At 44.2% G+C, this 26,331-nt stretch overlaps 1 protein-coding gene across 1 annotated transcript; it reads left to right on the top strand.

The window, feature by feature from the left end:
• On the top strand, positions 1-26,331 carry myt1b (myelin transcription factor 1b). The gene is made up of 22 exons (XM_070909934.1): positions 1-74; positions 4,723-4,777; positions 6,732-6,762; positions 7,881-7,943; positions 8,953-9,347; positions 9,917-11,089; positions 12,665-12,799; positions 14,232-14,322; positions 14,557-14,673; positions 16,437-16,651; positions 17,116-17,303; positions 19,532-19,789; positions 20,421-20,575; positions 21,046-21,108; positions 21,524-21,592; positions 22,229-22,291; positions 22,656-22,736; positions 23,369-23,590; positions 24,621-24,712; positions 25,106-25,209; positions 25,880-26,023; positions 26,188-26,331. The coding sequence occupies exons 1-22, from the start codon at positions 72-74 to the stop codon at positions 26,329-26,331; spliced, it is 3,861 nt and encodes a 1,286-aa protein (XP_070766035.1). The 5' UTR covers positions 1-71.

Below are 26,331 nucleotides of genomic sequence, written 5' to 3'. Positions count from 1 at the left end.
GGTGGACACGAGGCGAGAGGACCAGCAGCCGCTGTCAGGCCTCCCAGAGACTGCAGAGCCGTCGACCAATCATGGTGAGTGACAAGGCCCCTGCAGCCCCTCCCCCTCACCATCCCTCTTCACCACTCACCACACCCCCACACCCTTTCTAACCTGATTCTGCTTCCTGGGCATTTCCCCAATCCCTAAGTCAGCGGGGAAAGTAAAAAAGGGTGGAGGCAGAGGGAGGGGAGCAAGGAGAAAAGAGGCCGGCTGTGTGTGTATGTGTGTGTGTGTGTGTGTGTGTGTGTGTGTGTGTGTGTGTGTGTGTGTGTGTGTGTGTGTTGGGGGAAAGGCGGGGGGGTTGATGGCCACGCTGGACAGAAAAACATGAATCAAACAGCACATCAAATCTCCCGCTTGGCCCTGCCCATCCTTCGCCTCAGCCCTGCTCAGCTTAGTTCAGTTTAGTTAAGCTCAGCATGGCACAGCTCAGCGTTTTCCCGCTGCTGAGTTCACTTCACTTCACAGGTTTTTTCTTTTTTACTGAAACACAATAAAAAAAAAAAGAAACTCAAAAGGATGTCCTTGAGCTGCTCATACTTTTTTGGTCCATGATATTTCTCCTTATCAGCAGAGTAGAAAAATAGTCTCTCTTCTACCACCTCTTTTCCTCTCATTTAACCCTCTCTGCAGTCCTAACCCCCCCCCCCCCCCTCTTTCTTGTACTTCAGTTTAAAACTTCAGACCCAAATTGCCACCATTTCAAGGTTATTTCTCCTTTCTGAAAACATCTGGTCCTTTTTTTCCCTGTGCATCACAACTGTGACACTCAACAAAGAGATGGAGGGATTGAGGGGAGATTGAAAGAGAGAAGAGTGGGGGTGGTGAGGCGGCGGTGGGGGTGGGTTGTTTTCCCCTGGGCCCAGTAAAAGTAGTTTTGCTTCCCCCTGATGGCTCGGGTTCATCTGAAGAGATGACTTTTATTGATTTGGTTTGATTTCTGCTGCTCAGGGAGCCGAGGAGGAGAGAGGCGTTGGTTTCAAACACTACATCATGCAAGGCGGCCCCCGTCTGTTAGGCCTGGCTCTTGTGATACCTGCTGTCACGCAACCTTCTTATTATCTTTTTAGACTTGAAATGGACTGAGGATTAGAGCTGAAAATATGTTTAGTTGTGAACACTGAAATCACATCAGGATGACGCATACTGTAAATGGCAAACCTCTGACAGCACACTCACTCACATCTGACCCATTATGCGGTCACACATGCTCAGTCTTTTCGCATATGAAGTGGGTAACACACTCTCCCCTCCTCCCTCCTCACTACTCCGCCCTGCCTTGTGTAAATTATTAAAGTGAAACTGTGGAAGGGCTCGCCGCGCGGTGATCCAACATGGAGGCTGCGCGGCGGAGTCCGCCTGTCGAGGGAACTGTGCAAGCGCACCTCTAATTGGCAGCCGCTGTCCGCAGGTAATTTTTGGAGATGTCAGTCTTCGTCGCTCCTCTCTCTCTCTCTCTCTCTCTGACTCCACCCCACCTTAAAACCCTCCTTTCCTCATCTACTCTTGTAAACCTGAAAATGAATAAAGGAGTCACCAGGGGACGAAGGGTGACCTTCTCTCTGAAGTCATTGCCCCCAGCCAGCCATTTACATAGAGCTGTCAGAATGCAGAGCAGAGCCGGGGCCCTCCTGCACCGACCGCTGCACACAAAGAAGGACATAATTGATAATGTACAACACAGCCTGTAGGGATGAGCCGGGTCTTCCTCCTCCTCTTCCTCCTCCTCCTTCTTTTTCTTCTTCCTCTGCTGCTGCTCCACACCGCATTTCACACTAGTTAAACCTCAACACACACACATATGCACATGCTGCTGTGCACACACAACCTCCTCCTCTCATGCCTCTCTTTTTATTTCTCGCCCCTTCCTCTTCCTGCATAAGCCGGTACTGTGTAGGCCCACCTACATACACCGTTCAAGGAGTCTAATTAAAAGACAACAAGGTAAAGGACAAGTTTTGAACATACATTAAAATAGGGCCCTTTGAAAGAGATTATGAAAATCAGGTGAATGTCTGCCTGGCTGCATCTGGATTCTCTCGCTGTGACTTTGTGTTCATACAAATTTAATGAGCTGGAATTGAGAAAAAAGGACAGGAAAAAGAGAACTCAGATGTGCTTACCTATTTAAATGTGCGTAACTATGGTTACGCAAACATGAAAGCAATAGGGGCCCTTTTCAGTCCAGGTTTTGATTCATCCGATGACTATTAATGTAAGGAGGAGGCAGAGGAAGGAGGATGAAAAAGTACAGGAGGAACAGAATAGTACAGTATATAATCTTTTCATGAGGAGGAATGTGTGCTTTAGTCTCATTCACACACTCTCTCTCTCTCTCTCTCTCTCTCTCACACACACACACACACACACACACACACACACACACATATTCATAAACACACTCTCTCCCTCGCCCTCCTTCCCTCTCTGGTTACTTTGAGTCATGCAAAGGGGTTCAACAACATATCTTGTATATCTGCAATTCCACCTGCGCTACCTTTTGATTCATCAACTTTTAGCCTTCACTACCTCTCTTAATCACATTTACCTACAAGCATTCAGCAATGCGACAACAGTTTGTGCTTTTGAAAAGACAGAAAGTTGGACAGCAAAACCCTCATGTCAGTTTAGGCACTTTATTACTGGGGTACTCCAGTACTTGTTATGCAGAAAACTGTCCTTGTATTATAATGTTTCTTGTATTATTATACATCATATTATTTGATTATTATTACGCCTACCATAGCAGCATTTTAATGAAGATGAAGCTAATTTTATCTACTTCATATGTTGGACAGTTTAATCTTTAATCAGGCATAATTTTTTATAAACTGATCATAAGCTTTGTGTTTAAAATGATCATCTGTCATGTAACTAGAATGCAAAGTTATCATATCAGTGTAGTGCAGTGAAAAATATATTTCCCTATGAAATGTAATGTAGTAGAAGTATGAAGTAGCATAAAATGGAAACAATCAAGTAAAGTATGAGCACCTCACAATTGTACTTAATTACAGTACTTATATTCCACCACTGCTCCTTTCACACGTTCATACAAACAAATGCAGACCGTCGAGTGTAAGGAAATGGACTTTAAACTGCTGAAGGCACACAAAGGGGCGCACACGCACACATTGACTGAAAACTCTTCACTGCACACTCGTCCGCTCCTCTTCCCACACAGCCCTGTGAGAGGAGCGCAGGAGTCAACTGCTCCCTTCAGGCGGGGCACAACGCTGCTGCTTGTTGCTCGACTTCTACATTAGCAGCGCTTGATCAAAAGAGTTGGGGCAAGAGTGGCAAAAGGGTGGGGTGGGTGGGTGGGTGGGGGGGCAGGCCAAGGCGGTGGAGACCCACACAGGAAGGGAGGGGCTTGTGCCTGCACCTGTACCTCCGGCCAAACACTAGACGCTAATGAATGAAGCGGACCCTCCTCAGTGGAAAAAAAAAAGGCCTTAACAACAACAACAACAGCGTGCTTCATCTTCCTCTCATCCCTTTTACTCTCCTTCTTTTCATAAGTAGTCTATTAGCAGGAAAGGGGCATTGCCAAATAGAGAGAGGGAGAGGGGGAAAAAAGAAGAGAGACAGGGCCCCCGTGTTTGAATCCCACTGTGGCGGTGCCAACTTCACTATAGAGGAGCAACAAAGCAGCTAAGTGCCTGGGCAAGGGGGGATGGGGATGGGGGGTGGGGGGTGCAGGCAACTGGGGGGATAAAGGGGAAGTTTTGGGGGTGGCATGGGGAGTGTACAGGAGGGAGGAAGTGGGAGACAGACAGCGAGAAAGAGGGGAGACCTGTGATACATAAAAAAAAACAAAACAGAGTCCAGTAATCAAAGCTAATGGCTCCATTGTGTCTAAAAAGCATCTGATAGCTTTAGAGTGCACTGAGAGCGCGGAGAGGTGGTGCTGAGGAGGTGTGGCCGAGGGTCAATATATGTGTGTGTGTTCGAGGCAGCAGGGTTAACACCTGCTCCTTTGTGGCTTAAAAGCCGAGCCAGGAGTAAGCAGCGGGCACGACACGCACGCGCACACACACACACACACACACACACACACACACACACACACACACACACACCCTACTCCTCTTCTTAAAAGGGTTATTACAGTGGCTTTTTAGCAGCCTGTGTTTTTGCTTTATTATTATATTCAGCATAGTTATGATTGTCAGGGCCGCGGCCCCTGTAAGCAGAGGGACTGCCTGTTGCCTCTGCACACCATACAATCGTGCACCATTCAGGTGCAGGAAATTACAGGGAGAGTGATGGGAGGTGTGTGTGGGGTGAGGGTGGGGAGGGGATTTGAAAAGTAGCTTGAACAACAGGGTTTGTTTTCCTGCAGCCTCTCTGTCTTTTTTTTTATGTCTCTCTTTTGATGAAGTGCGCAGGACAGAATGATGGTACTGAGAGAAAATGATGAGGGATGATGGGCCGCTGTTTTGAGAGAATTAAAGATCTGATCGTCCCTTTGTGTCAGTGTTACCTTTGGTGTGTTTCAATGGGAACATTCGGAGTGAGGGTTATTATAGCAGTTCTTTTGAAGCAGAGGAAGGACAATTAGCTGTGGATATGTGGTGGAATATAGTGAGAGCATTGAGAAATTACCACCGATGCTCTCTTTTCTGTCTCCTCCTTTACTCACTTCACTCTCTCTTCCTCCTCTTCTCGCCATCCCAGATGAGTGTAGAGGGTGATGACAAGCGAACTCGCACACGGTCCAAGGGAATCAGAGGTAAGTGTTGATCATTTCGCTCCGTCATGTCAGGCCTTGTCTGTTCAATGTGCTTCCTGTTTTTATCGGTCGCAGGATTGACACATTTTGCCACAAACGTCACTCACTTCTTCTCAGAGTCATAACTCACAGAAAGTCACTCCTTGCAGCTCCAGATCTTAGCTTGTAATCACCAGATTCAGACTTTGTCTTCAGCAAGTAATCCAGGTGATTGTGTGAACAGGAACTGCTAGCAGCCAAAGCAGCATGACTTTCCAGTATTCAGATTTACCACAATGTTAACATATAGGCTCCAAGCTAAAACCATGGAGCTCTAACCCTTTTCATCAGAATTGTGGGAAAATGCAGGATTAAGCTAGGGACCGTCTTAAAAGTGCCAAAAGAGCTTTGCAGATATTCGTCAATAGTGTCTCTTTATTTTTTCATAAAAACTTTATTTAAACGTGGACCTCTTTCCATTTGAAAAAAAAAAATCATGCAATATGGCGCAATGTGTTACTGCTATGAGTTTTCAACCATAGACAACTTTATTTTCACCTGGGCCTCCTTGCATTACCTACACAACTTCCGGTTTTTAAAGAACCATTAACAGTTTTACAGCGTTTACTTAGAACCAGTTTAGACTTTTTTTCTGTTTTTGAAGGTTTAATTAATTTAGGTACGTGGTTTAAACATTATGTTATTTTGTATATTTTGTGAGCAGCTAAACTTATACATATACACAAAAGGAGAAAAACAATTATACATAGACCCGAGACACTTCTGGTATTATCCAAATACTGATACAGATACAGATGTTTATGTGTATGTTCATGTGTGAATGTGAATATATATGAATTTTAGTGTGTAGTTGTGAATATGTGTTTGTGTATATATACATGGTGATACATGTGTGCCTTTCTTCATTTGTTTGTATTTGTACAAGTGTGTGTGTGTGTGTGTTTGATGTTTAGAAGAGAGACAGCAGAGCAACAGTTCACAGAGCTCAGGAAGGCGTCCAGTCATTCCAACTGCATGATGAAAGACTGAGAAACTGAGATGCTGCACACACATACACACACACACACACACACACACACACACACACACACACACACACACACACACACATCAACAGTGTGTGTTAGTGTGTGTGTTTTCTCTGCTTAGTGTTTCTTGATACCCGGGGTCTTTCTGACATGTGATTAATGCATGTGATATTGGAGCCCAAACTGAATTCTCCAGGATCATATTGTTTTCTCGTTTGCTCCAAATGAAAATAGGATATTTCTCCAAACTCATTCTATCGCTCAACTCCCAATCGATGCCTATAGCCAGCAGAGAGCGATGTGTGTGTGTGTGTTGTTTGTGAGCAGAGCTTGATTTATGTTTTGAAGGCAATTACTATAAGTTGTTCCTGAAAGAAGTGCTGTTTTCTACTGATGAAGGCAGTTTTCCTTTTAATTTCATTTTCCCAATTATGATAACTAAAGTGTAACAATTAATCATGTTTTATTGCTGAAGTCTGCATATAATTGTCACTTTTTCTGAACAGCACGATGCAATTTGGCTGATTTAGGTTTTTTTCCCCTCTGTGTGTATCCTTTTGTCTTTGCTTTGTGTGTGTGTGTGTGTGTTATTCATACAGTATGTTTGCGGAGGCCAGCGCTTACACTCCTGTTTGTTTTGTGCTCGCCTTTCTGAACATGTGTTTGTATGCGTGTGTGTGTTTGCATGTAGATACGTGTGTGTGTTTGTGTGTGAGCTCGTGAGTGTGTAGGTGTTTTTTCTCCTGATCATGCAGTCAGCAGTGTGTAATCCTCTATGAGGAACCTCATGGGATTCGTATGCATTTGTGATTTATTGATCTGAGTTTCTTTTAGCAGCGCGGCTTTCTGAGCAGTCGTTCACCTTTGTTCTTCCTCCCTGTTTCTTTCTTCTCCTCCCCCCTCTTTCTCTCCCCCCTTTCTCTCAGTTCCTATTGAGCTTGTAGGACAAGAGCTGAGGTAAGGAAACACCTTCATCTTTGTGCAAATCCCTTTCATAAAGTTCTTTTATGTGCACCGCCGAGCACCCCCCGGCACTGGTAGACTCACTATCAGTGCTTCTTTAGATGATGTTGTATATTATTATTTTTTTTATTTCTTAGCATCAGCCCTTCTCAGCTCATGGTCAGTGCCTCCAACAGGCTGCTATTGATTTCTCACAACCTTTTGCTATTTCCTGCTATGAACACATACAGTAGATGCAATGAAAGGGGTGTGTGATCTTTTTGGAATCCGATCGAAGGATACAGCATGAGGAGAGTGGATGTTGACGGGCGATAATTTTGTCTTGCCCTATCTTCCTAGTTCTCCTCTTCCCCTTTCCCACCCAGACGGCAGCTTTCAGGGCCTCACCGGTCATGAAGCCCATTGTCCTCCTTCCTCTCCCTCCTTCTAAATTATTTTTTCATCTGCTCTCATTTTGTCACACTTCACCTCTGAGCATTGATCTCTCCTCAGCACTCCAAAAAAAACAAACACCTTTCGGTTTCTGGATTAAGAAAAAAAAAAAAAAAACCAAGGAGGCCAGAGAGCGCCTCATTTAAAATGCAAATGCAGCATTTTTTAATAAGTGAAATTAATAATAAGGATAATTGGAGTAATAAAGGGCAATTGCTGGGGGAAGTTAATGAGAATTGAAATGAGCCGTCCTGAGGGGTCATAGCAACCTGAATCAGAGGAGAGAGGGAGGGAGCGAGACCTGATGATGATGACTGGTGAGGGGAGCAGAGCAGGGGAAATTACAGCAGGTCTCGGCTGATCCTTATCGCTCATACTAACAGGATATAGGCCAGGGTTGATGTACGACATACAATATTATGTTCTCCTCGGCTTGATGCCACCTGCATTCATGCATTATGTGTGTCTGCTGGACGGATGGGGGTGGTGGGGGGGGGGGGGGGGGTATACATACATATCTTTTTGCATGTGCATTTGTGTGCTCAGTTTGCATGTCTTCGCTTTGTTTTGTTTTATCTTAATTTGCTTTGTTTATTGCCTGTGGTTATCATTGCTTCTGCATAGGGACTAAAATGCACCGTGCCTAAAACATATCTCTAACCTCCATCCATCCCATCCAGCTGCCCCACCCCTGGATGCAATGGCTCTGGCCATATCAGTGGGAGATATTCACGACACAGAAGGTAGGGCAGATTAAAAACCCACCCTCTGTCTGTCCTTCTTCTCTGTCTATCTGTCCTCCTCGTCCTCTCTGCCCCACAGCATCTACTTTGTGGAAAATACCACGTTTCACTTTAATCTTTTAAAGGAATAGTTTGGCACTCCTTAGTGCAGTGTAGTCCAGATTTAGTTTGATTAAATATGAAAATGTCTTAGTTTCTTGAGCAAAAACAAGACATAAGGTTAAAATCATAATTTGTAGAAGTTGAAGTGAGACTTCTGTACTGATTTTCTCTTTTGTTATTATGTAAATTGCAGTTTCAAGGATACTGAATGACCCTAAGGGCCAAAATCAGATGTAAAGAAAGAGCCCGTTAATTATATAATTGGATAAATTACAAAACTCCCAACCCTCTGAATCTAAACCCAAGTAATAAAGTTTTCAGCAGTGAAATGTGATTTCTTCAGGTTATTATAGCTTCGTTCTCCCTCCCTCCTCGTCTGTGTCTCTCGCCCTCAGAGACCTTGTGAAACTCGCGGCAGCTCACTGGCTTGTGACTCCTCTTTATTGAGGGGCAGATATTAGCTATCTGTTTACATGTGTATTCGTTCAGCAGGCAATTTCAGATGCACTTTGTTTATAGATCGTCCCTCAATCTCCCTCGGCGTCTCCCAGGTGAGAGTAAGAGGGAGTTTATTGGATTTCACCCTCCGCTGCCTCGCCCGCCCGCCTCTCCATACAAGTTGTTCATTAAACGTTCCAGTCAATTGGCTGAGATTGGTTGTGATGTCTGAGTGAGCCAGCATGGCGCCCCCCCCAGGCCACATGTGTTGACTCGAACCGCTCCATCCTTCTTCATGTCAAAACACACACACAGCCTCCATCATGCTGCTTAAAGTCACTCATGGACATGATGAGGTGCATGAGATGTTATTTGACGTGTGTTTGTGATTTCTGATTACAACCCTGCGTAGCATTCATGATCCTTTCCTCTCTGTTCCTTCTTCTCTGTCTTTCTTTCCCCTCATTAGCGTTCTGGGTTGCCCCATAGCCAGAAAGCGTCGTCTAGAGGAAGCAGAGGCCGAGCAGGAGCAAGAGCAGGACGCAGAGCGGCCTGCCTCCAAGAGGAAGTCCCACCCCCTGAAACTGGCCCTGGACGAAGGCTTCAGTGCAGAAAGCGACGCCAGCAGCGAGGCAGAGGGCGAGGGAGAGAAGGATGGAGAGAAAGCAGGAGACACCAAGGAGGTGGAGGAGGAGGAAGAGGAGAGGGAGGCAGCTGTAGAGGAGGATAGAGAGGAGATGACAGAAGAACCGATGCAGGACGGACAGACAAATGGACAGGAGGAGGAGACACAGAAGGAGCAGGAAGAGGAGAGGGAAGAAGAGACATATCAGAAAGAGGAGAGCACATTTGCAGCTGATGAAGGTAGGCCTTTTCTACTTGAGACAAGGTTCAAGTTAACAATTTCGGCTGAAGTTTAATCTTAACCTTTATTGCTTATGACTTAACATAATCTTTTTCATTTGTGAAACATTTTGTTGGTGGTCTACAAACCGAGAGTTGCCTGAGCATTTAGGGAGTGTGCAGTAACATAGCTAAGTGGTTGCTAGATGTGGAAGCAAAGAAAATAAATGAGATCATGGGGAAGTGCAGGTGCTTATGTTAATCCACCTGGTAGATGGATAAGAAAACAAAAAAGTTAAAAACAGTCCCTGTGGGTCAATACTACAGGAGGTTGCCATGCCTGCCAATGACCACTAGGGGGATGGGGACTTAGTGAGTGAGTTTCTCTGCATCAACAAGCTGCTTTACATCTACACGCTCTGTCACAGCAGGTGTTTTTATTTCATTGTGAGCTCACAGGGAATGACTTTGCAGGCAGGAAGATGATGTCAGTGATGATACAGATATTGCTGATAATAGCTCTAGCTCACTGCATGACTCACTTTTTCCTCTCTGTCAAAGCTCTGACCTCTCCATCTCTGTTTCCACAGAGGAGGAGTGTGTGATCATCGAGCCTGAGCTCGGAGCAGCGCCACCTGCAGCGGAGGAGTGCCAGTCTCCCTCTCAGAGCGCAGAGGAGGTGGCCAACTCTCTCCTCCACCTCGGCCGACTCTCCAACAACAATGCTCCAACTGTGGCCACTCGGCAGTCTGTTGCTATGGAGACTGAGGAGGATGTCACCGCGGCAGCCGAACGGGGTGAAGACGTAAAGGACGAGCAGGAGGGGGACATGAATGAGGGGGAAGAGGAAGAGGAGGAGGTGGCACACAGAGTTCAAGTACTGGAAGAGTCATCTGTTCTACAGAAAGAGGCAGCTGAAGAGGAGGAAGAGGAGTTGGAGGAGGAGGTGGAGGATGAGCAAGAAGAGTGCCCAGACAGGAGCAACCACATGATCCAGGAGAACCACCAATATCTGACCGAAGATGTCCACCATGAACGGATGAAAGATGAAGAGGAGGAGGAAGAGATGGCAGCGCCAGCACAGCAGAGGCAGCGCACCCCAGCAGAAGAAGATGAAGATGAGAAAGATGAAGAGGACCACAGGGAGGTGAACCACATTCTGCCCATTTCTGATGTGCCAACTGCCATCCGTACCATCACCAGCACCGCAGCAGCTCAGGGAACACACATCAAGGCTGAAGACCACAGAGCCAGTCCTCTGGAGGACTACAACTCACACAGGGCCAGTCCACTTGACAAATATGACTCTCACAATCTTAGTCCGCTTCAAAACTACAAGGCCAGTCCTCCTTTAAGCTATAGCTCCCACAGGGCCAGTCCACTCGAGGACTACTTTCCCAACATCAGAGGTGAGAGCTATAAAATCCACAAAGCCTCGTCCTCAGCCTCTCCCGACATTATCGAGGTGACGTCAGATAAATCCGAGGAGAAAGACTTCGATGACATGGATGGGGATGACGAGCGTGATGACGAAGACAGCCTGTCGCAGCGCTCCACGGTGACGGACGAGTCGGAGATGTTCGACATAACCCGAGGGAATCTGGGCCTGCTGGAGCAAGCCATCGCCCTGAAGGCGGAGCAGGTGAAGCCAGCCGGGCACAGAGAGCTGCACTGCGCCCCAGATATCCACCACCAGCGATACTTCACCATGGACGACAGGCCCAAGCACCTGGACATCATCCGCAAGAGCTACTTCAGCAAAGGTAGGGCAAAGCGGAGACACTAAAAGGGGAGGGCCACAGCATGTACTGAGACGTGAAAGTTGCTTGAGGTAGGCAATACATCAGGAACATTTAGTCCACTTTATTATTTTTTTTAAAGCTGCATTAGCATCACATGGCAGTGGTGCTACAAGCTTTGGTGTTGAATTCAAGGACGCTTCAACATCTGATATCTCCCTGCTGAGGATGTAGCTTTTTTTCTCCACAAGCTACTAGCACTGACAAAGATAAAGGTGACAAAGTGTTCACAGTGATAGATTACCTATCTGAAGAAAGTTTAAAACATTTTAAGTTCACTTTCGTACCACATTGTAAAAAGCAGTGGCTCCATCAAAAGTAAGAAATCTGTCCAAGCTTTGGAAAATGGTGAATAGTGAACTCCATTTGTAATCAATCTGTGTCAACTCGCAAAAACACGTGTATGGTGCTTTACACACAAGTGATTGGGCTGAACATTTGGTCACGCGAGCGTACAGGAATATGATGTCCTAAACCTGCTGAACTTAATGTTGGGAGCAGAGCTGCGCAAATAAACACAGGGTACCAAATAAACAGTGATGAGTCACAGAGCTCCGTTCAGATCTTCCCTTCTCCGTTGTGATGAGTGGCTCCAGCTGAATAGACTTCCACGAGGAGTGGAGAGGAAGTGCTTGACGAGAGAGCGAGAAGGGACAACATGAGATGACAACATGTTAGAGAGAGAAGTGAGAAAAAAAGGAAGAGTGCAGGTTGTTCTACAATCAGCGGTGGAGTGTTTGTTTACGTGCTGCATGTGTTCTGGCCTTGTATTTCACAGTTGGCACGCTGCCCACTTGTCATGCTCCTCACAGTATAGCAGTAGTGTGATTACATGCCTGGTAGTGCTGCCCTCTCCTTGGCCTCAACTCCCTCCTGTTGTGACGTTCCTGTTCTGCTCAACGCTAATTAGGAGATGCATGTCTCGTTAACATTCAATTTAAAGGCCAATAGAGCATCACACCATCCCCTTGCTCCTTTTTCCCTCTCTCCAGTGCCTGGCTGGCCTACCTCCAATAGCAGTAGGGAGGAGTAGGCGTCTTTTAATTATGTGTAAATTATAGTAGCGTGATTTCCTCCCAATGTATTTTCAGGTGTTGTTTAGTCCGAGATCCCAACAAGATCCTTGAAAATGTCAGCAAGTGTAGCAAAGGCGGGGTGGAAACTCATCAAAGCGTACAGGATAAGTAGGTCGACTTTGCTCGGGTTAACTTTGAAAAAAGCTGTAATATTTCATACATTTGATAGTATTTCATCCTTGAAAGCGTTTACAGAAACACACAAATCACATTTAGACGAATGCATAAAGCACTTTCTGCATTTACAGAGATACATAAGACATGAGGAGCAGATACAGATGGTGTGGCCTTTGTACAGTTGTCTGAAATATGTCTAGATTTCATGCTCAGCCAAGCAGACTGTCTGATGGCATTAACCACTTGCTTTTGTCCTCCTTATTCATCCCACCTTCCTCTCTCCTCCCTGTGTTTCTCCACTCCTCCTTTTCTCCTACTTTCTCCTTCTGCCCTCCTGTCTATCCAGAGAGCAGTAGGCCAGAGAAGAGGGAGATCAAGTGTCCCACCCCGGGGTGTGATGGGACGGGTCACGTGACCGGTCTCTACCCCCACCACCGCAGCCTGTCAGGCTGTCCGCACAAGGACAGGATCCCCCCGGAGAGTGAGTGTTCTTCAGCTGCTTAGAAGATGAAAATAAGCACGAAGAGAAGAAAAGTGACAACAAAGGGCAGTCTGACAGTGATAGAGAGCCGCTACCTCTCCTTACTGTGGAGTTAGTTTTCCCGATCCAGACTTACTGTTCACTCTTCGCCATTTAACATACTGCTGATAGAGGAAACAGTCAAACATGTAAAAGTTGACAGGTAAAAAAGGTGAACAGGCAAATTCAAAATAGATGTTTGGATTTGGTTCACTGAGCTGCTTCTCTAAATAAATGGAGATAGGAATCTGCAGTGGTAGTGTGTTTTCCCTGCTTAGCCTCGTCTCTCCATGTGATTGTAAAGATACTTCCTGCATACATATCAGAGGCCATCTTAATGTAGCCATGACTACAGGTCCATTAAATGGAGATCAGTTCCTTGCTATTCTCTGATTAAGATTCACTTCATATTCCTGCTGGTATTTATACTTAGGGACTGTACAGAAATTGTGTGGGTGAGGGAGGTCAGAAAAGGGGGAGGGTTTTGTATTTTTTTTCTTTTACAACTTTATTAATCCACGGAGGCAATTTGGGGCATAAGTATAAACAGACAGGAAACAGACATAAGCACAGAGAGACAATTACAAGCAAAAGCGCTGTTTGGGACTATGTTGAGCTGATAAAGAAAATAATAAAAGTCATAAAAGTCCATATGGCAGATAGGCATTTCATTATTTCATGTGCCAAGCTCCAGATAGAGCTCAGAGCTGTCCTTCAGTTCCTTGTTCACCAGGCGGGTGGCCTCTGGGATGACCCAGCCTATACTTGCTGATGGTAGGGTTGACTAAATGCTTGGGGAAGAGCAGGGAATGGTCTTTATATTTCTTCTCATCCCAGTTTATGCACTATTTTAAATCTATTGCAAAAGAGATAAAAAGCTGTGGGCTTAAACCATTCACTGACGGTCATTAACTTGTGCTTTGATATCTAAACACTGCACTGTTTGTCATACCTGTTTGGAGGAAACAGGCCCCTTTGATTGGTTTATTTTTGATCGGAAGTCAGACATCTGATCTCAAACATATCAGACTACAACATCATCTGATCTAATTTGGAATCCGGGGATGGGGTGAAAACATTGTGGTACTCAACTCCATCGGCAGCCATAGAGCTGCTTCCTATGTCTGGTTCACTCATTCAATGGCCCTAATAACTGTGTAGAAGCAGATCTTTATTCTAAAATAGACAGCAGTCGGAACGTTCACCATTTTGTTTTGTTTGCCGTAGTCGAGAGGAGGGGAGCTCCAAAGAAAATATTCATGTAAAAGATTCACCTCCCTCCCCGTCCCAATAATTTTCATACAATCCCTTACATGAAAAGAGAGTTTGAAATTGTTCTATTTAGATTGTGGATTTTCTCTGACCGTGTGATTGTACTTTGTCTTCTCCTCAGTTCTGGCCATGCATGAGAATGTGCTGAAGTGTCCGACTCCTGGCTGCACCGGTCAGGGCCATGTTAACAGCAACCGCAACACACACCGCAGGTATTCATACATACGGTGTCTGCGTACATCTGCATTTGTGTTTGAGTGTATTTCTGCAGATGAGAGTGTCATACGCAGGGCGCGCATTTCCGTTTGTTTATTTGCAAGCTCATATATTCATGTGTGCAGGACAGCGAATGTGTCAGTCCACATCAGTGTGATGCAGATTTATATGGTCAGCAACATGCTCTCCTTTTGATGTTTCATCCTCTCTCTCCTCCTCCACCCCTCCAGTCTTTCTGGATGCCCCATTGCTGCTGCAGAGAAGCTGTCTAAGGGCCATGATAAACAGCTACTCACTCAGCCAGGCAGCGAGCACCTCAAAGGAAGTCCCAACGACAGAGTGTTAAGGTGGGTGATCAAAAAAAAAAGTATCCAGTCATATACTTTAGGCATAGTTCTTTTTACATTTCTGCCTCATTACATTAGAGTAAGTATGGAGCCCCAATGCTGACGAAAGGCAGTAAGAGGTTATCAGATGAGTAAAAAAATCTAACATTAATTGATAATACTGTTAATTAAATAATTAAAATGGAGTGTGAAAATAAATATAAAGCTTTATCCTTGCCCTTTAACCTCACTTCCAGTAAGTTGAAGTTGTTGTTTTTACCAACTGATTTAATAATTGATGTACTCAGTCATATTTTTGACTCATGTGATAACCCGTTGACCTCTCTTGTTGGGCTCCATAGATGAGATGATTTGTGACAAGGCAGACTGGGCATAGTGAACCTTTCACCGACATAAAAGCATAAAAGTCTCCTACAACACAAGCCCTGCACAGTTGAGGCCTTCTCAAGGTTAGCTAGTTTACCACTGAGCCTCACAGAAACCAGGGAGACAGTCCTGACCTTGGTCATTGTGCCTCTGACGAGAGGTAAAGCCGGCGTGTGAAAGGTGTAAATGTAACGAGAAAGTCTTGAAGCATTCAGTCTGGTGGTCCAATCATTACTGTCACCTCAAACACTGAGGTCTCTTTATCTCCATTCATCTCCCCAACTGGTCAGGCACCGTGATCATGGCCAGAAGAATGATAATTAACACAAACCAGACACTGGTATTATGCTAAGTCCACGCTCTTCTTCATTGGTATTTTAATTAATAATGCGGCCGATAAGCTAATTATGCAAGTTGCAGGGGCATTGCGGGGGGATAGGAAAAATAATTGCTTTCCTTGAGGAAAACCTCATCAGTGGTTGGACAAAGCATCGCGGATTAAAACATAATAAGGCTTGCTTTGTTTTTCCTTCTCAGATTGTTATTAAAATGAGCTTGGCTGTCTGTTATGTACAGGGCCGAAGAATTCCTCATGCGATCCATGTTCTAATGGAATCCATGTTGAATAAATAAAAAGGAAAGAAATCCCCTGTGATCAGTGGTAGAAAGTTTTTTTTTACTGTCATGAAAAATCCTCCTGTGGACTTGCCTCAGATGTGAGCATGTATTTTTGGTGTGCCACCCCGACAGCAGTGTGACTACAGGCCAGGTCATGTAGCTTATTAATGAGCGTATGGTTGGAGACCAGAGACTGTGATGTGGGCTTCAGTGAAAAAGATGAGGAAGGTGACTCCACTCCTCCTGCCTATATCCCCCACCCCCATCCTGCCTCCTTCTTTCACCACTCCCCCTTCTTTCTTTCCCACTCCTCCTCCTTCTTCTTCTCCTCCTCCTCTCTTCTTTCTCTCTTCCCCCGCCCTCCTGCCTCTCCGTGGTCTATCAGTGGATTTACGCCAACAGGTCTGACAAAAGCCCAAGCTCTCCAGGAAAACGAGAGGGCTTAAAGCTCATAAATTCCATGCTGTACAACATGCAAATGTGCCCTCTGCTGATAAGAGAGCTTTTAATCCTGCTGCACTCCTGCTAAGTACACCGTTGCCCCTATCTTTACTCTCTCTATGTCACTCTACCTCCCTCTCTCATTCTCTTCTTCTCTTTTTTCCGCGCTCTCTATTTGCTTTTTTGTGTTGATTGTGTGACTCTTTATTCCGTCAATCCTCTTTTATATCCCATCACTCCTTGTCTATTCTACTTTCTGCTTGATTTCATCTTAATCCCCCCCCCCCCAACCCCCGCCCCTCAACCACCTTGACGTCTTCTCCCTCTCCTCCTCACAGGCCCATGTGCTTTGTGAAGCAGCTGGAGGTGCCCCAGTATGGCAGCTACAGGCCCAACATGGCACCCGCCACGCCTCGCGCCAACCTGGCCAAGGAACTGGAGAAGTACTCCAAGGTGTCCTTCGATTATGCAAGCTTCGACGCTCAAGTGTTCGGGAGGCGCATGCTTGCTCCAAAGATGCCCACCAGCGAAACCTCACCCAAAGCCTTCAAAAGTAAGAGAGGGCCACTGGTTTCTTTTGTTGGTTGGGATGTGACGTCCCGGCTAAGTCTGGCCATTCAGTTTCAAATCATGAATATTTTTTTCTGATTTTTCTCTCAGTATATTGTACTGTTGCTATTGTATTACAGGAATAGTTCAACATTTTTGTAAATACGCTCACTTTCTTGCTTGAATTAGTCAAATGAGAAGATTGATACCACTCTCATATCTATCCATTAAATATGAAGCTACAACCAGGAGACACTTAGCATATATGGCTTCTAGACTATGTATATAAAAGAATTCTAAATATTAATTGAAATGTAATATATCTTGATAGATAGAAAACAAGTGTATTTCTGTCACCCCCTTTTCCTTCATTATGTCCCTTTTTCTTTTTCTTTTAACTTTTACCCCTCTGTTGTGTCCTACTTTTATGATCACCTGATCTAAAGTTGACTTTTTGTCCTCCTACAGCTAAGCCCTCATTCCCCAAGTCATCGTCGCCCAGCCTCAGTCTCCACGGTTTCGGAAAGAGCTCCTCCTTGGCCTACGACTACTCCCATGATGCGGAGGCCGCTCACATGGCTGCCACTGCCATCTTGAACCTGTCCACACGCTGCTGGGAGAAACCTGAGAACCTCAGCACCAAACCCCAAAACAAGGTAAACAGACCACAATTCTCCTTATATATGTTTTTTCATGTTAATTAGTGCTTATTAGGGATTCTAATTAAAGACAGAGAAAACAGTGTGGGGAAATAAATCACCTCCAGTTGTTGTTAGTTGATCAAAAAATAACAAATATGAAACGAATCAGTTATTTATGGGTGATGTCATTATTGTTAAGTGTTGCCCTGTTCTTGTCTCCTTAGCACTTGGAGAAAGAGATTATTAGCTGATTGTAGTGCAGATTGAAACATTGCAGGCCACAGCTGGTGAGATGAGAGGGGATAGCAGTGGGTGTGCCTCTCCTCTCCTCTCTTTTGCTCATTTTTTTTTCTCTCCCCATCAACTCTGCATGAATATATCATCAGGAGACATTGGCTTACAGCAACAGGATGGTGTTGAGATGCAGTTGCATCACCTCTCCCGTCCTCTTTCATCCTTTCATCCCTCCATCCCACACACTTTTCATGTTGTTATTGAATTTGGCTGACTGCCAGTTCCCTGGATTACTTTTCCACCAGGTAGCCTTTTTTCATTATCTGCCGGACGGATCTCCCACTCTCTTTCTCCACCCCCGCCACTCTTTCTTTCATTTTCTTTTCACATCTCTTTTTACTCTCTTTTATCTCCCTATGCAAGCCTCTCTGTGTATCTCTCTCTCTCTCTGTCTATACCTCTGTCTCTCACTCACTCCCTCTTTCCCTCTCTCTGTGCACAGGAGGTGTAATTGGAGCACCACTTTCCCCCATATTGTGATTTTTAAAAGCCCTTTTGCCTCACAGAGGAGAGAAAGTGACTGCTTCATCATTTTTCGATTTCCTGACATGGTTTTAGGAAGATAAAAAGTCAAGATTAATGTCTCTGGCAGCACAGCAGAGCAAGGTGTTGTTCCATGAGGCACCGATCCAAGAGCAGGCCTTAGCTGCGCGGTATTACAGCGTAGATCAACCAGGGACTGATCTGGAATCAGAGCCGGAGCCAGTTGAAATCCAATATTGAAACATTGGAACACTGAGCTCATCAACCAGGGACAGTTCTGGGAACTGTTCCCATTTTCTCTCCTCTTCTCCTAACCCTTTGATTTTTCTGGCCCTTGACCAGCCCATATGAGCGCCATTTTAGATGAATGCTGAAAACATGGCTAATCTCACCCCTCTGTTTCTGTTCACCTGCCAGCACAAAATAGAGCACGGAGAGATGAACTGTGGTGTTGGTGCTGCTGGCAAAGTATTACCAGAGTACATTAGATATCATTACTAACATGCTTAAGCGATGACGGTGCATCACACTGCTGTATGACTGTACAAATGTTTGGTATAAGCTTTAGGGCAATTTTACAAGCAGATGAAGGTGGAAAAAAGAAGAATCCAATCACTTCACCACATGAAAGTTGAATCTGAATCTAAATCCCTCCCTGAGTGCGACTGCGGGTTATATGAATTTATGATTCAGGAAAATGTAGATATGTTAATGTATAGCGCCGCAACTCAATCTGCTCAAGAGGGTAATTAAATTAATCACAATCATCATCCTACAGGACTCTCATATATACTGAAGTGCACCAGAGGAGACTGCATGAGTCATTTATGTTTTAGAATACTTAATTGGATGTATCAGTTCGCTATGTTTCTCTATTAATGATCTCCCAGTTAACTATGTATGGAGCCCCAAGATTTTCAGTGTGAAATAAATAAATATTTTGAAATAACTAATCATATTGATAAATTGAGTGAAATATATAAATGATCCAATACATTTTGAAATGATATATATATATAATAGCTTTTGGCAGGCTCAACAACTGCCAGCTAGCTACAGTTCGCTAAGGCAACGACAGTGGCAGTGTGGAGCTCTTGGTGGCCTGGTGGTTGGGTGCTGTGTGCCAGTGTTAGTGGCAGCATCTAGCTGGTTAATGCAGTAATTTAGAGTTACTTTCAGAGAAAGACGCACAACTCTGTGAAGTTGTCTTTGGTTCCCCTAGCCAATAGGAGCTAGCTACCTGGACACAGCGACGGATGCCATTATGAAACAAAACCTGATTTTTACAAGTTGGTTATTTATTGCATAATGTCTTTAATATTGAACTCTTTGGGACTCCGTAACTATGGAGTAAAAAGGCATTCAGAAGTAACTCGTAAGTGCAAGATGATTGGTTGTATGAAAAGCATGAAAAGCAGCCGATGTAATATGGCCTCAGTCCTGAGTATCGTGTGTGCTCTCTCCAGGAAATGGACATTGAGGTGGATGAGAATGGCACCCTGGACCTGAGTATGAAGAAGCCCATTAAACGAGAGGGCAGTCTGTCCGGCACCAGCCCCGGGGTTCGGTCCCCAGACCCTTCTTCCTCCTCCTCTTCCTCGCTCCATCACGGTGGAAGCAGCGGGATGACATCACCAAACCTACACGCCTACAAGCAGGAGGAGTGGGAGGGACCTCTGGATTACACCAAACCCAACCGCCAAAGGGAGGAGGAAATGGACGAGGTCAGTACAATTAGGCTGAGCAAAAGCACAAGCTCCAAACACGCAGTATTTCCTGTGGTATTAGTCACAGAGGAAGTATTGCAACATAAATAACAACAGACAAAATTCCCCCTAAGCTTTTTGAGTAAGAAACTCTTACTTGTTTACATCACTTTGTCTTTCTCTAATCCCCTTGCCTTATTTCCTGTCCCCTTTTACTCTTTCTATTATTCATTTATTTCACTGAAATGCACTGAGAGTTACTGTACTGTTAAAACATTGCACTGTGTAACAGAGGTGGTGTGTCAGGTGCATTGCACCATCCTGACTTTGGCATATGCAAATTATTTTACTCCTTTGAACTTTTTCAAAAGAAATATAAAGAGCTTTGAGTGTAAATTTTTTATGAGGACACTCTGCATCACTTGTCTACAGAAGGATAAAAAAGGGTTTAGAATAGAGACTTTTGTGCACATGGTGGTTTGCAAAGTTTCTTTGCTTGTAAACAAATATGCAAACTATTGCGAGAAAGCCATCACTCAAAAATGGTCTAAAAAAGTCAATACACATTAGTACAATTTGAGTAATAAAAGGATCACAGAGGAATTACCAGCGCATTTGTGCTAATCTTCTTTTTTTATTAATTCTTCAGATGGAGCACACAGGCCAGTCGTTCGTCTCATCCGACCCAGAGGACTGTGACATGATGCAGGACTGTCTGGAGGAGAGGAAGTACCCAGGAGAGGTTACGACCCCAAGCTTCAAGGTCAAGTTCCAGCCCAAGGATAGCAAGAAAGAGCTGCTCTCGTAAGTAACAAGACAGAGTCTCCAGCCACACTAGCGGCTCAGTGAGGCTGTTGTGCTTTGAGCCACGCCAACGTGGTCACAATGGCCGTGCTAACATGCTGATGTTTAGCAGGTGGAATGTTTTTCCTGGCAATCCATAGCGGTCAGTGGTTAATGAGATATTTCTCTCAAAACCACAAATGTCAACCTCATGTTGGCTCTAGAGGAAAAGCCAGAGGATCGTCAAAGTAACTAGAATTCATCCCCTGGGGACCATGAATGTCTGAACAAATGTCATGGCAATCCATCTAATGGTTGTTGAGATATTTCAGTCTGGACCGATCAACACTGCCATCCATATAGTCACACTGCTAGCACGGCTAAAAACAAGACAAAAGGAGGATGTATAAGTGAACTTCTCATATTCAGTCAGAAATGTCCTGATTCAGTCCCTCCGTCCTTTCTAACGCTGCATCTCTCATCCTCTCCAGGTGCCCCACACCTGGTTGTGATGGCAGTGGTCACATCACTGGAAACTACGCGTCCCATCGCAGGTATGCACTTATTTGGGTGATACAGTATGCTAGTGCTCTATATATAAACTCTTATATGAAATGTTAGCTCTGCTGAGACTCTTCTGCTTCTGCTGTCGGCCCTGCACCTGAGTCCAAAGCGGTTGCACCACGACTAATTCAAATATTTTATTTGATCCTGACATGCCAGAGGCAATAATGTAGCGTGAGCCCGGGAAGCAAAGACGGTCATTGACTTTGATATGCATCAGTAATTTACTTCTTGCCGTCTGTCCTCTTCTTCCTAAATGACCTTGGTATGCCTTGCATTCTTGATTTCCCTTCACTCACGTCTTTCTCCTCTCTCCTTTCAATCCCCTCACACTCGCTTTCCTCGCCCCCTTTTTTCGTCCTTCCCTTCTTCCTCCTGTCCTTCGCTTTTTCTCCTTTCTCTCAGTCTGTCTGGGTGTCCTCTCGCTGATAAGAGCCTTCGGTCCCTCATGGCGGCCCACACCCCTGAACTCAAGTATGTCTGCTCTACATCTTCACTGCCTTTTCACAGCCTTTTCAATGCACTGCTACTGACACTGTCCAACGCCACAATGCTTCATTCTGCTGACGTTAACTTATCTTTTGTTGCTGGCTGCTGCCTCTGCTGCTGCGTCTGTCATGGTGGTTGTGTTTTTTTTCTGCGTCTGGCTTGGGCTATGCTTGCTTTCACTTCAATCAGTTCATGTAAATGTGAAATTAAACCTTTCTAGAAAATAGGCTTTTCACGGCCCCTCTATACACTGATACAAGAAGTGTTTGAATGGCCTGAAAATAATGAATTTAAAACAAACATTGCTGACAAGAATGAATGAGGAAAATTAATAAGCCGATCATTTCTCTCATAGTGCATCATGCCATTTTTCTTGAAGACATTCCACTATGACACATCGACAGTGCTAACTTTGTATTAGTTCAGTTCTATTCAAAGGGCTTTATTGGCTTTAAAGTTTCAAAAACAATGTTGCCAAAGCATAAAAATACAATTTGTCCAAATATTTGGACAGTACACAGTAATATGAACATTAACACAACATTAAGATTGATATGTATAAAATGAAATATAATATATATATATATATGAATTGTTAAGCATTGCTCTGTCCTTTCCCAGATGCCCCACTCCAGGATGTGACGGCTCAGGTCACATCACAGGAAACTACGCCTCCCACAGAAGGTAACAAACAAAAAAACACAAATGCACACACAAAAAATGCAAACACACACACACACACACACACACACCCACACACACACACACACACACACACACGGACACACATACACACAGTCAGTCAGAGAGGCCTAGTGACAGTTCATGGTAGAATTAGACAGGGATCACATACTCACACATTTCCACACCTTTCCATTATCCTATTTTCGGCCATATTAGGCGTTTTGAGTTGATTTGGTTTGTAGTTTGGTTGAACAACCTCTGTAAAATTATTCTTCCTGATAATGTTCTCTCCCTTTATTACGCAATCACTTCACCAAACCTTTTTTCAACCCTATGTTATCAACTCCATACTTTCTGTTTTCAGTATCTCTGGGTGCCCGCGTGCCAAGAAAAGTGGAATTAAAACTCCTACCAAGGACAACCAGGAGGACTCCGAGCTTTTAAAGTTCGTACCGCTCAGAAAGCCATAATGTCTGCTTTTAGCGAGACTGACGGTAAAAGTAAAATGCAATAAAAGAGAGAGAGAGAGAGAGAGAGAGAGAGAGAGAGAGGAAAGTCACTGTGAATCATATGCAGAGGTAGTGACCTGCCCCCGTAATTGAATCAAACAATCAGGCCCTTACTGATGGGAAAATACACTTACTGCAGATACTGATTCTGAATGTAGTTCATGGTAGAGTATCGTAGAGTAGATTGTCAATACATAAGAAATACATGGGCTTCATATTGCATTTGCACACAAAACAGTTAATTTAACAGCATGCTGATAACAGCATGTGCCAAACCTTCATAGCTCTTGCATCAGTAATGTTATTTATTGCATCAATAATATGTCAAACACAGATGTAAGAAAATGAATTTGGCCCAGTAGAGAAAGTATATAACTTAAATATTTATTATAATATTCTCAACTTTCTCTACAGTTTATATTTTTGGATTCCACTCGTCTAACCCTTGTGCCTTCTCTTTATTTCTTTCCCTGCTGCCTGGCTTCAACACTTCTTCTTCTCCCTCTCCTGCCACAAAACTCTCCTCTCGCCTTTTTCTCGTTTCCCTCCTTTCCTCCGCTCCCTGCAGATGTCCCGTGCCGGGCTGCGACAGCCTGGGTCACATCAGTGGGAAGTACGCCACACACCGCAGCGCCTACGGGTGTCCGCTAGCGGCCCGCAGACAGAAGGAGGGTCTCCTGAACGGCACACCCTTCAACTGGAAGGCCTTCAAGACAGAGGGGCCTTCTTGTCCCACTCCGGGTTGTGACGGCTCCGGACACGCTAACGGAAGCTTCCTCACACACCGCAGGTAATTATTTATTTTCTGTTAACTATTAGAGTTGGTTGTGAGCCTGTTTCTGGGTTTCCAGATGAGAAGATAGTGTGAATTTAGACTTGGTTTGACAGGGGAACAATGTCATGCAAATAAAATTCCTGTGTTGGAAAGTTTGAGGAACTTGTCTTTGTTTTTGTATGAAAAAAGATGATTTAAAGAAATAGTTTGGGGAGTTCTTATTCGCTTTCTTGCCGAGAGTTAGGGTTAGCCAGGAGATTGTTAGCTTAGCTTAAATGTTAGCTTAGCTTAAAGACTTGAGGCACAGAAAACAGCTGACCTGGCTCTGTCCAAAGTTGACAAATATTCTCTAAAGCTCACTAATTAGCACGTTCTATCTCGTTTTTCGTTTTTTAATTTGACAGAAACAGAAATGTACAAATGACAAGCTATGGTTTTTACGTAATGACAAGACTCCAGGAAGTCACCGCGTACATCCAAGAAATAGTCACAGCATGTGACTCCCTGTAAAACCACAACTTGTTGTTTTTACACTTCTGTTTGTGTACTGAAAAAGCAAACCAGATAGAATATGTTAATTACTGCGCTTTAGAGGTGTTGGTTATTTGTGAACGCTGATCAGAGCTAGGCTAGCTGTTTCCAGTCATTATGCTAAGCTAAGCTGCTGGCTCTAGCTTCATAGTTAATGCACAAACATGAGTGTGGATCAATCTTTTCATCTAACTTTCGCCAAGAAAGAGAATTTCCCAAAATGTTTAATTATTTGTCTTTTTTCCACAATTTGACATATTTCGGTTTGAAATTGGATGTTGGGCTTAAGCTGGTTTTAAGCTGCGTGTCTGTTCCTATCTTCCTGTAAATTGTTCTGTGTGTAACATTGAGAGCAACTTCAAACCGGAGTCAAATTCCTTGTATGTGTTCACATATAAACACATACCAATCATACCAACCATATCACCAATAAAACTGATGCTGATGTGTTTAGATATAATGTTATAAATCGGTCCACACTGAGATATTAAGAATAGTGCACTTGTGTCTCCAGCCTCTCAGGATGCCCCAGAGCCTTGTACGCCAAGAAGAAGGCCAAGTTCCCCGCAGAGGACTACCTGAGCACCAAGTTCAGAGCCAGCGATGGTAAAAAAAAAATCTATAAATCAATTTGTATGTGGGCCTGTGTCTATACATGTGTGTGTGTGTGTGTGTGTGTTTATTTGTGTGCACAAACCATATCCATTGTTTTCTAGTGCACTTAACAAAAGGGTGAAAGTGTTTAAACAAAAAGTAGTCAAAAACACAAAGCATGTGAATTTACACATGACCGGTCAATACAGGAACAAATCCTTTTGCTGGGACCAAGTCCAGGTACATGGAGGGTTGGCATTCAGAATGTGCCAGCAACTCAATACAACATCATCTTCACAAATAGCCATCCCAAAATAGCAATGATAGATATAAAATGGAAAATGCATAGTGCAACTGGAACATATATATTTTTTTCTATTCTAACGTATCTGAATTCTTCTTTAGTTTTGGACAACGATGAGGACATCAAGCAGCTCAACAAAGAGATTAATGACCTCAACGAATCCAACAATGAAATGGAGGCTGACATGGTCAACCTGCAGACTCAGGTGTGTGTCTCTATTCTTGTTTTATTTTAATAAATCGCTGAACTTGTGATGGGTTCTTTCAGGACAGAATTGCTGATGTGTTTTACCAAATTCAGAGTCGTAATTCAGTCACTTGAGCCAGTAAGTAACATTTGCTGCAGTATATTGTTGACATTAAGACAAGGCTGTGAAACCTTAGCATTTGTTTTGTTCCTGAAAAGTCACAGATGGAAAAGTCATTCAGTTTTGAAACACAACCTTTCTCTTGCTCAGTGTTATAAACTCCAGGTTTTTGCAGCTGCAACCTTTCTTGATGAAGTTTGACCAGTAGCTTATGGTGGCTAATGTTAGCAATGTTAACTTAGTGCTGCTGTTATACTACATTTTTAGCGTTTAGCGTTATCCTGTAATTACCACTTATGGCCACAGTGGCCGCTGTTCGGCAGACACTACATAGGCTCTCTTTGAAGGATAAGGCGAGTGATATTCTTTGTTTTGTTATTGTCAAGAAATCTCATTAGAAGAGCAGAACCGACAGTTAACAATAGGACAAATTTAAAATATCACCAGACTTACTCATTAAATGTCTTTAAATATGGATTTCTAGATGCAGATAAAAGTCCAGTTACAACCTGATGCCTAAAGTGGTTCTTGTAGATAATTGTAGAAATTCTGTTGCTGTGTGTTGCAGATCTCCTCCATGGAGAAGAACCTGAAGAGCATTGAGCACGAGAACAAGGTGATCGAGGAGCAGAACGAGGCCCTGTTCATGGAGCTGTCCGGTCTCAGCCGCGCCCTGATCCGCAGCCTTGCTAATATACGCCTGCCACACATGGTGAGTTGTTGTTCACGTACACAGGGGGCTGGACCCGCTCCACACACACCTTTTTGATTTATCGAATGCATTTGTTTCGAGGTGAATCTCGTGCGCTGACCAGCGCGTAGCCGTTCGTTTTCCCTGCTCTTCTCAGTTGAGATTGGTTGTTGTTTGTACCACAGCATGAGCCAATCACCGAGCAGAACTTCGACAGCTACGTGAGCACCCTGACCGACATGTACACCAACAAGGACTGCTTCCAGAGCCCCGAGAACAAGGCTCTGCTGGAGAGCATCAACAAAGCTGTGAAGGGCATCAAAGTCTGA

Source organism: Enoplosus armatus, chromosome 8 (genome assembly GCF_043641665.1).
Source record: "Enoplosus armatus isolate fEnoArm2 chromosome 8, fEnoArm2.hap1, whole genome shotgun sequence".
Classification (NCBI taxonomy): domain Eukaryota; kingdom Metazoa; phylum Chordata; class Actinopteri; order Centrarchiformes; family Enoplosidae; genus Enoplosus; species Enoplosus armatus.
Note: the sequence above shows the minus strand (reverse complement) of the source record. Positions and strands in the feature narration are given on the sequence as shown.